General features: G+C 46.3%; 1 protein-coding gene across 1 annotated transcript in view; it reads left to right on the top strand.

Annotated features, from left to right (window-relative positions):
- Nucleotides 1-6,834: 6,834 nt before the first annotated feature.
- The window catches only part of JAG1 (jagged canonical Notch ligand 1), a 77,679-nt gene continuing 73,343 nt past the window's right edge, over nucleotides 6,835-11,170 (top strand). Inside the window, exons 1-2 of the mRNA XM_089690102.1 lie at nucleotides 6,835-7,162; nucleotides 9,039-9,344. Coding sequence (XP_089546228.1) covers nucleotides 7,082-7,162; nucleotides 9,039-9,344 — 387 coding nt within the window. The 5' untranslated portion in view covers nucleotides 6,835-7,081. The remainder of the gene's footprint in view (nucleotides 7,163-9,038; nucleotides 9,345-11,170) is intronic.

Genomic DNA, 11,170 nt, shown 5'->3' with positions numbered 1-11,170 from the left:
GATATGAATCCACTTTGTGTTCACCAAATGCATTTTCTTTCTTTTATACAACTGTTTATTTAGAAAAAAATTTTCCAGTTTACAAAAGGTAACATAGAAGAGAAGATATTCCACAGATACAAAATAAAAGGGATATCAGTGCGATCTTAGTACACATTTTACAACAGCCTAAAAATGTGCATTTGATACATTGTAAACATTACAGTGATATTAAAGGCATTTTTTTAAATAGCAACCATTTCATAATTACCTGCTCTGTGCAGTGGTATTGCACAGAGCAGCCCTGATCCTCCTCTTCTCTGGTTCCTCACCGGCATTCCTACCCTCCCACTCCTGTCGAGTGCCCCCAGAGCAAGCAACTTGCTATGGGGGCACCCAAGCAGGCTTGCTCCGGAGCCGCTGCTCTGTGAGTCCATTCACACACAGAGCCACAGCTCGGCCCCTCCCCCTCTCTTTCCTCATTGGCTCCATGGTTGTGACTGACATAATTGGAATTCAATGGCTCCCGCTGCTCTCTCAGCCAATGAGGACAGAGAGTCCCCGGAGAGCCGAGGCTCGTTTGCACATTGCTGGATCAGGATGGAGCTCAGGTCAGTATTAGAGGGGTTAGTGGGCTTGCTGCACAATGAAGGTTTTTTTAGCTTCATGACAAAAATGCATGAAGGTAAAAAACCTTGAACCTTTACATCCACTTTACAGAAACTTTAAAATTCATAGCAGTGATAACAACCGGTGTAATCAGCCACTCTAAATGCCTTTCCAAACACAGTTACTACCCAGTGAATGTAGCAGTGACACCATCACTGTGCTGTACATAGTCTGTACAGAGAGCAGAGCTGTGGGAGGGACCCATCAGGCCCCCCCCTTCCAACTACAAGCTACAAGATGACATCGGTGGCTGAGTGAGAACCCTGGAAGAGAACACCCAGCCATGGCAGTGGCATGGCTGTGTTCCCAGACAGGACTGTCCCCTGGTCCGGTTTTGGACCGCGGTCCGCCATTTAGTGACCACTGCTCTAGAGTTTGCTAGGGATTCTCTGGGCAGTAAGCCCTGATTGGACCTCCATACATTTTAATTCAAGACCCCAGCTCAAGAGGAACTCTAGGTTTCCACAGCACCCTGGTTGGGAAACCCTGAGTTTAAAGGGGGGAACACTTTTGGGGACAGCTGTGAACTGGAGCTGTCAGTGGTGGCTGTCAGGTGAACTCTGGAGAGGTGACTATTCAGTTTCTCCTTTTACAAGGTTCTGATGTTTGTATCCTAGCACCAGGGTTGCTTGAAAGCTGAAATACAATGTATGCAAATACAAAATATTCAAATTAAAGCTGAATTCTAGGTATGGATTTTATTGCATAGTTACATTGGTTCAGCTTGGTAAGTATAAGTAAGCTGGTAAGTATATATACACACTCACCGGCCACTTTATTAGGTACAACTGTTCAATTGCTTGGTAACACAAATTTCTAATCAACCAATCACATTGCAGCAACTTAATGAATTTTTGGCATCTAGATGTGGTGAAGACGACTTGTTGAATTTCAAACCAAACATCATAATGGGGAAGAAAGGGGATTTAAGTGACTTTGAATGTGGCATGGTTGTTGCTGTTAGATGGGCTGGTCTGAGTATTTAATCTCCCTAGCGGTATGATTATTTCAGATTTTTGGTGCTGAAAGCGGTACCATTTTTTTGCATGGAAATATGTATTTTTTTTATTGTAGGCCTGTAATTTAGGAATAACTCACTGAAATCTGTACGAACAAGAGTCTAGTAAACATTCCAGATATGATAAAACTTGAAACACAAAATCATAAATTATAATTTAATATATAATCATAAAAAAAAATAATAATAAATTTAATTAAATAATATAATCAAACCAAAAACACTGAAATTTGAAATATAGCGCCAAGTTCGCACATTGCTGAGCAAAGTCGCAGAATCGTTTTCAGTGTCTGATGACGAATTTCCCCACAAATCATTATCACTCAATTCTGCAAGTGGTTCTGATTTACTATCGCTGTTCTCTAGCTGGTCTAAAACTGATTTTGACATAAAGGGACGCTTTTTGGACGCCATGGACATTTCTCAGTTTCCAGGCAGAAAGAACAGTCAAAATGCAGGCAGGGCGCAGGACAAAGCAGTGGTGACAAAATGTATGTGAAATGTTTTGAAACAGCAATGTTTTACTATGTAATAATAATTTTTTAAAAATTGACATTTTTAAAAAAATTTCAAATTTGCCGCCGGTTCCAGCGCCCGACGTCACAAGGACCGGAACACAGAAGCCGGATGCCGGCATCGGCCAGAGGAGATGGCCGGGGACGCTGCAGGGGACACATCGCGGGAGTGAAGGACAAGGTAAGTGCTGCAGGGACTCCCTATGCAACGCTGCATGGTAAGCCCGAGTGTAGCTCGGGGTTACCGCTCTTGGTACTGAAACTTTACCCCGAGCTACATTCGGGAATACCGCCAAGGAGGTTAAGAAAACTGCTGATCTACTGGGATTTTCACACACAACTATATCTAGGGTTTAGAGAGAAAAGAGAAAATATCCAGTGAGCGGCAGTTGTGTGGATGAAAATGCCATGTTGATGACGGAGGTCAGACTGGTTCAAAATGACAGAAAGGCAACTCATGTCAATATGGACTAAAATCTCTGAGGATTTTTTCCAACACCTTGCAGAATCTATGCCGCAGAGAATTAAGGCAGTTCTGAAGGTGAAAGGGGGTCCAACCTGGTACTAGCAAGGTGTACCTAATAAAGTGGCCGGGGAGTGTATATTACCGTACCTCATACCTGTGGGATCCTTGTTGAAGTGGAGATTCACTGTAGAAATCACTACTACAGTGGTCACAGCTGTCTTTGAGGTCCTGTGCCAAGTGACTTCCAAGCTGCATAGCAATCACAGGGGGCGCCTTTCAATTTGCTCAATGAATGCAAAGTGTTGTCTCATTGGACAAGGTGGAGATAATGACATGACCACCTGCCTCACAAACTCATCCAATTAGAGAATGCCTTTCATTTATTGGAAAAATGCAAGGTGTTCTGTGAATGGAACCTGTGCCGAGCGAACAACCCTCTCTGGCTACTATGCAGCAAAGCAGTGGGTTGAAGGAGCCAGAAGATAGTGGTGATCACTATAGGAGTGGTGACTACTACAGTGATTCTCAACTTTCACAGCAGTCCCCAGGTATGGCATATGTATACTTACATTGGTTCAACTGGATCAAAGTAACTATGCAATAAAATCCATACCTGGAATTCAGTTTTAATCCAGCTCACGCATGCGTCTCACAACATCACATTTGTCTGTTGAAAAAAGAAGCCTTCCCACACATTCCTCCTGCTGTCGATCGCCCAGAATTCTATAATGGAGAATCAGGACCTCCTTTCTCCTGCTGGTGATCCCTCTAGTGATAACTAAAAGATCTCCATAGGGGAATCAGGACATCCTTCCATCTGCTGGTGATTCCTCTAGTGATAACTAAAGATCTATATAGAGGAATCAGGACCTCCTTCCTCCTACTGGTGACCCCTCTAGTCATAGCTAAAGATCTATATAGGGGGGTCAAGATCTCCTTCCTCCTGCTATTGACCTCTCTAGTGATAACTAAAGGTCTATATAGAGGAATCAGGACTTCCTTCCTCCTGCTGGTGACCCCTCTAGTGATAACTAAAACTCTATATAGTGGGTCAAGACCTCCTTCCTCCTGCTGGTGACCCCTCTAGTGACAACTAAAGATCTATATAGAGGAATCAGGACCTCCATCCTCCTGCTGGTGACCCCTCTAGTGATAGCTAAAGATCTATATAGGGGGTCAAGACCTCATTCCTCCTGCTGGTGACCCCTCTAGTGATAGCTAAAGATCTACAGTATATAGGGGTCAAGCCTTCCTCCTCCTGCTAGTGACCCCTCTAGTGATAACTAAAGATCTATATAGGGGGGTCAAGACCTCCTTCCTCCTGCTAGTGACCCCTCTAGTGATAACCAAAGATCTATATAGGGGGTCAAGACCTCCTTCCTCCTGCTGGTGACCCCTCTAGTGATAACTAAAAATCTATATAGTGGGTCAAGCCTTCCTCCTCCTGCTTGTGATCCCTCTAGTGATAACTAAAGATCTATATAGAGGAATCAGGACCTCCTTCTTCCTGCTGGTGACCCCTCTAGTCATAGCTAAAGATCTATATAGGGGGGTCAAGATCTCCTTCCTCCTGCTGGTGACCCCTCTAGTGATAACTAAAGATCTATATTGGGGGTCACGAGTTCCTTCCTCCTGCTATTGACCCCTCTAGTGATAACTAAAGATCTATATTGGGGGTCAAGACTTCCTTCCTCCTGCTGGTGACCCCTCTAGTGATAACTAAAAATCTATATAGTGGGTCAAGACCTCCTTCCTCCTGCTGGTGAACCCTCTAGTGATAACTAAAGATCTATATAGAGGAATCAGGACCTCCTTCCTCCTGCTGGTGACCCCTCTAGTGATAGCTAAAGATCTATATAGGGGGTCAAGACATCCTTCCTCCTGCTGGTAACCCCTCTAGTGATAGCTAAGGATCTATATAGGGGTCAAGCCTTCCTCCTCCTGCTAGTGACCCCTCTAGTGATAACTAAATATCTATATAGGGGGGTCAAGACCTCCTTCTTCCTGCTAGTGACCACTCTAGTGATAACCAAAGATCTATATAGGGGGTCAAGACCTCCTTCCTCCTACTGGTGATCCCTTTAGTGATAACTAAAGATCTATATAAGGGGTCAAGACCTCCTTCCTCCTGCTGGTGAACTCTCTATGGATAACTAAAGATCTGTATAGAAGAATCAGGACCTCCTTCCTCCTACTGGTGATCCCTCTAGTGATAACTAAAGATCTATATAGAGGAATCAGGACCTCCTTTCTCATGCTGGTGACCCCTCTAGTAATAACTAAAGATCTATATGGGGGGTCAAGACTTCCTTCCTCCTACTAGTGACAACTAAAGATCTATACGGAGGAATCAGGACCTCCTGCTGGTGATCCCTCTAGTGAAAACTAAAGATCTATATAGAGGAATCAGGGCCTCTTTCCTCCTGCTGGTGACCCCTCTAGTGATAACTAAAGATCTATATAGAGGAATCAGGACCTCCTTCCTCCTGCTGGTGACCCCTCTAGTGATAACTAAAGATCTACATGGGGGGGTCAAGACTTCCTTCCTCCTGCTAGTGACAACTAAAGGTCTATATGGAGGAATCAGGACCTCCTGCTGGAGATCCCTCTAGTGAAATCTAAAGATCTATAAAAGAGGAATCAGGACCTCCTTCCCCCTGCTGGTGATCCCTATAGAGTTAACTAAAAATTTATATAGCAGTATCAGGACCTCCTTCCTCCTGCTGGTGATCCAACTAAGAATCATTACATGCCTGACAAAGGGAACCTGCGTGGCCCCAAAACTTTGCATCTTGCTGCTGAGATGTGATCACCTGGATAAACATTTGTACATTATCTCAAAGGTCAGCAGTGTGCTGGTGACATACTTTGACCTGCAATGTTACCAGTTTCCAGCTGGTAGTTGCTACAGCAGCTGCTTGCTTCTTGCCATTTCCAGGAACGTGTGGGATGGGAGTAATGTACATGCTTACATGATGCACCCCACAATTCTATATCGGAGAATCAGGACTTATTTCCTCCTGCTGGTGACCTCTCTAGTGATGTACCCCAGAATTCCATTCACTTTCCCCACTGCCTGAACACCCAGTTTGCTCATTTTGCAATAAACTGAAATAAGTACCCTCAAATCTTTTTCCTGTAATTCTGGCCAACACCGTTCCCCCAATTTCAGAGTGGAGATATACTTACCTAATCTGATTCTAAAACTGCAAGACCGGTCCTCGCTGCTCCCTCCCCCACTGCACAATAGCAGTCTTGAGAATAGACTGTTCCTGCCATCATAACACCCATAGACTAGCTCTGGACGTGAGGACAGCAGGAACAGTCCACCGCTGGACGTGGGGAAGCGCTGTTTTCTGGAAGATGGAAGGATTGGGTAAGTATAACCTTTCGGTGCACCCCTAGACAAAATGAGCAATTAACCCATGCAGAAATCATTTTCATGGAGTTCTGCTTTATGAATGTATGACACCGCAGTGCACCTAGAACGATGCGTGATTTTTGCGCATTGTACAATTTTACTGCACATTTGTACATGGGGCTCATTGTACATAAGTAGTGCGTGCTACCCCTCTAAAAAGCGATCTGTGGCGGAGGCATTTGACAGGCAGTGAGGAAATTATATATTTTACGTTTTAACCTGCGTGCATGCAGCTGTAGGGTTCATCGCATGCAGTGGTAATTGTCGCCAAACACAGTAAGGGGGTGGGGGGTGATCATTTTTGCAGTAAAGCATTGCAGCTGCATACTGCGCACACTGTCATCTGGCTGCCTTTACAGCTAAAGGGGGGCGGTAAAGTTGCGGATGTTTTATCACCCTCCAAGCAGAAGTGTATTGAGCCGTGTGTGTACAGAGAAGCCCGGATCCATGGCGCTGTGTGTACAGGAGGTGGTGTGAGCTGTGCTGTCATCTCCCCTCCTCCCCCCCAGCCTCTCCCATGGCACAGGCCCGCACTGGCTCCCAGGATCTGTCATTTCCCCGTCTTGTTGTGACTGGCACCTGGATGGATCGTCTGCTGCCAGCTAATCCCCACTTCCTACCTGTCCACCCCCTCCACCTCCCTTCCAGGGGGAGGAGCCCAGCAGGGATGGGAGGTGGAGGGCGGGACCAGCGGACCAGCAGCCCCTCCCCGGCTCATGAATATGAAGCGTCGTCCCGCCCCCGGCTCCTCCCTCTCACCGTGCATAGATGAAGCAATCAGTCAGTGTGCTCGCAGAGGGCTCTCCGCTCTGCCTCTCATTGTTCGTCTCATCGGACCGGCTGCAGCTGATTTGCAGAAAAGAGAAGAAAAGGCTCGGGATCAATAATAGAGGAGAGCAGAGCAGAGGGGGATAAAAGAGGAGGAGAGGAGCGGCACCGTGCATGCTGGAGCACAGCACAGCTCTCCGATCAGCGGCGTCTCAGCGGCTCCGGGACTACCACAGCGGGCGGCAATGCTCTTACGGAGGAGAACCCCGTCCGCCGGCTGGGCAGCCTTCAGGATTCTCCTGGTCTTCCTGTGCCTGCGGGTGAAGGTAGGTGTGTGTGCACCTACCGAGGGAGGGGGACACACGCTGCTTTTTGGATCTTTTGGCATCCTCATCCTTCACATCTGCAGGGCTGTCACACTGGGAGCATGCTTCTGACACGGAGTTGTTTAGGACACGGAGTTGATGCCCAGCCTGTGGCCCCTGATGTGTGTTAGGGCCCCTGCACCGTGTGTGGCCCTTAGCTACGAACAGATTCCCTAGATTGGGTGTTAATGGTTTTATCTCTTCCACCCTCTGACCTTCATTTCTGGATGTACTCCTCTGATGGCTCTCCTGTCATGTATAGGGAGTGGAGGGAGCACATAGGGATCCCTACTTCATCCTCCTCTCCTGTCATGTATAGGGAGTGAAGGGAGCACATAGGGATCCTTACTAAATCCTCCTCTCCTGTCATGTATAGGGAGTGAAGGGAGCACATAGGGATCCCTACTACATCCTCCTCTCCTGTCATGTATAGGGAGTGAAGGGAGCACATAGGGATCCCTACTACATCCTCCTCTCCTGTCATGCATAGGGAGTGAAGGGAGCACATAGGGATCCCTACTACATCCTCCTCTCCAGAACTCTCATGTCATGTATAGGGAGTGGAGGGAGCACATAGGGATCCCTACTCCATCCTCCTCTCCAGAACTCTCCTGTCATGTATAGGGAATGATGGGAGCATATTGGGATTTCTACTCCATCCTCCTCTCCAGCACTCTCCTGTCATGGTGCTCTAGGCTCCCATCACTTCGATAACAGATCAGGATGACCAGAGACTTCTCTTCAGCAAAGTGACAATTATTTTTATTAGTGGAGTCCAATGAGATTTGACATTTACAATCACATGGGTGAAAGTTAAGGTCCATGTGGAAGGCTGTGTGAATAATGTCTTCTCCTGAAGAGTGACCCTCAGTCTAACGACCATCTCCCCTACTATGTCTGCAGTCTCTGACCCTCTCCTGTAGTATGTCTGCAGTCTCCAATCATTCCAATATCATGTTCGTAGGCTCCCAACAACTTCTTTAGTATATTTATAGTCTCTGACCATCCAATGTAGTAGGTCTGCAGTCTCCAATAACTCCCTTAGCATGTCTATAGTCTCTGACCCTCTCCCGTAGTATGCCTGCAGCCTCCAATAACTCATAGATCATGTTTATAGTCTCTGACCATCCCCTGTAGTATGCCTGCAGTCTCTTACCATCCCCTGTAGTAATGTCTGCAGTCTCCAATAACTCCTATATCATAGTTTATGATCCTCTCCTGTAGTATGTCTACAGTTTCCAATATCATGTTCATAGGCTCTCAACAACTTCTTTAGTATGTCTGCAGTCTCTGACCATCCAATGTAGTATGCCTGCAGTCTCTTATAACTCCCATAGCATGTCTATAGTCTCTGATCATCCAATGTAGTATGCCTGTAGTCTCCAATAACTCATATCATGTTTATAGTCTACCAACAACTCCTGTAGCATGTCTGCAGTCTCTGACCCTCTCCTGTAGCATGTCTGCAGTCTCTGACCCTCTCCTGTAGCATGTCTTCAGTTCGCAATAAGTAATCTAGAATGTTCGCGGTGTCCCAACAACTTAGTGTGTGTGCAGTCTCTGACCATCTCCTATAGTATGTCTGCAGTCTCCAATAGGTCATATATCATGTTTATAGTCTGCCAACAACTTTTTACTATGCCTGCACTCTCTATGCATAGTTTGTAGTTTGCCTGCAGTCTTTTGTATTAGTACATGAATGGAATGTTATGTGTGGCCCTTTGGTGATGTCAGGGGCCCCCTATATCAGGAAGGTTGTACTAGTCCATGTAAATGGAGGGTTTCTTGCAGTGATCGCTGTGGTGCTCATAGGTATGTTCTCTGATCCCTATAACAGGTGTCTGTAGCGTCGGGGCAGTTTGAGTTGGAAATCTTATCTATGCAGAATCCTAATGGAGAATTGCTGAATGGGAATTGCTGTGACGGCAGCCGGAACCCCGTGGACAGAAAGTGCACCAGGGATGAATGTGACACTTACTTTAAAGTTTGCCTAAAGGAGTACCAGTCCAGGGTGTCTGCCGGAGGGGCGTGCAGCTTCGGCTCTGGATCTACCCCGGTCCTAGGAGGCAATTCCTTCAGCCTGAAGTCCAGCCGGAACAGTGACAAGAACAGGATTGTGCTTCCCTTCAGTTTTGCCTGGCCGGTGAGTCACTCGGGATCATTGCTGAAACTTTGATTTCTAATTTTTATTTGTATCCTCCACTTTTCTAGTAATTTTTTACTACTTTATTTTGCCATCACAATGGCTCTGCAATGCTTCTACCTTCAGGACCCCAGGTGGGACTTTACTCCATGAAAACATGTGTATGCACCGCTAAAGAGGATGCCATGGCACACAGGCTCCGAAGCATTGCAGGTCCCTTCTGGTGGCTAAGAAAAAAAAGGTGTAAAAGGAACCCTGAAAATGCTGGTTGCCTGGCTGCAATGCTGTTGCTTCACTGGCTGCATGCTTGTTGGGAAGCAGCAACTCTGAAGCTGTTGAAAGCCAAGCAGCTGGCATTTTACAGAGGGCAGCTTCTGTATTGGCCTGTACACAGACTTCCTTTGAGTTGGCAAGGCATCAGCTGGCGGTGCTGCAGTGAAGGGTTAATGGTTCTTCAGTCTAGCATCATGTAGAATGGATGAGGAGGGAGCTTGGGGTAGTAGACGGTGATCTCCAGTGCCTGGCCATATAGAATGTGCTGCGTGTGTGTCTGCTGTCACCGTGCGTTGATGCGCGGACGCGCTGTATAGGAATGCTTGTGTGAATGGCATTATTATTCTTTTTCTGAATGTATTAGGAGGTCAGGAGTTCGTTGTGTGGTGTCCAAGTAGAAGTGACAAGCCAGAAGTAGATTAATCTCCTTTAAACCTCTCTAGCGACGTCCGGCTGAGCCGTGTTGTCCAGTGCCCCCACCTCCCTTCCCTGCTGAGGTTTATATTTACTTACCTGCCGTTCCAGGAAGGATCTCGGCTCCGAGGTTCAGAGGATGACCAGCCAGCTTGGTCTAGCGCCTAACCCTAAGAGCTTGTGGCAGGACTTTAATTGGCAGCTGAATAACCCTCGTAGGATACATTTTCCTGTTAGTACCTAGACCGGGGGCCGTGATGATTGACAGCTGTAGCTAACACGAAATCTGCAATGGCTCATTTGCACTGCTTCCTTCTGTGAAGAACAAGTGGGCTTCCATGTGGTTTAAATTGGTAAGCCGAAGCCAGCCTGGGTGGTAATTGGCCTTCAGTAACCCAGGGGAGACTGTTATTGCTTGGGTAAGCTATCCATTTCTTTTTTGCATGCTTTCGGAGGCAGGCCTGGAACGAGTCCAGGAGGAACGAGGTTTTAATACTGTATCCTCATACCTACCGTATCTCCGAGAGCCCTCCCTGTTCCAGCGGTTGCCCTGCCCTTCCCCTCCAGCTGTGTCCTTCGCTCCCAGCCAGGTGTTGCAGGGTGGGTGTGCAAGTTCCACTAAATCAAGGAGTGCCACTTGGATTAATCATTGCTGTTTTTGCTACGGAGATGTTTTCTACCCTGTGTAAGCAGGGATTTCAGAATTCTGTGTTAAACGGAGAAATGAACCTCTTACACAGGGATCCATTGGACCTCCAGCCTGCGTTGGCTTGTCAAGCCTTCATTTCCAGGGACAGTACTAGATCTGATTAAACTCCTCACAATGCTTGGACCTTGGAACACAAAATAACCCAAAAGACAGTTTTAAAGTATTGTGTGTGGGGAAAAAAAAAACAAAATTGTATATTTTTTTTTTTTTTTTTCTGTTTTAGCTTCAAATTTCTGTTAATAGACGACCATTTTGGTTTGAAGGACTTATCATTTTTTAAATCTTAAAAAGCAGAGGCTGTCTTATTAAATGAGAGAAAGTTGGCATCTGGGATGGCCGCACTAGTACATTAAAGTACTGTTCAAGAATGGGTATACAGATCATTTGTGTTTGAGGTTTGTCTAAGCTTGGGAAAAGTTTACACTGAGAT

The sequence above is a fragment of the Staurois parvus genome, unplaced genomic scaffold (genome assembly GCF_062004578.1).
Source record: "Staurois parvus isolate SC_StPar_1 unplaced genomic scaffold, SC_StPar_1.0 ptg000516l, whole genome shotgun sequence".
NCBI classification, from domain to species: domain Eukaryota; kingdom Metazoa; phylum Chordata; class Amphibia; order Anura; family Ranidae; genus Staurois; species Staurois parvus.
The sequence above is the reverse complement of the archived record's forward strand: the minus strand, read 5'-3'. Positions and strand labels throughout refer to the sequence as shown.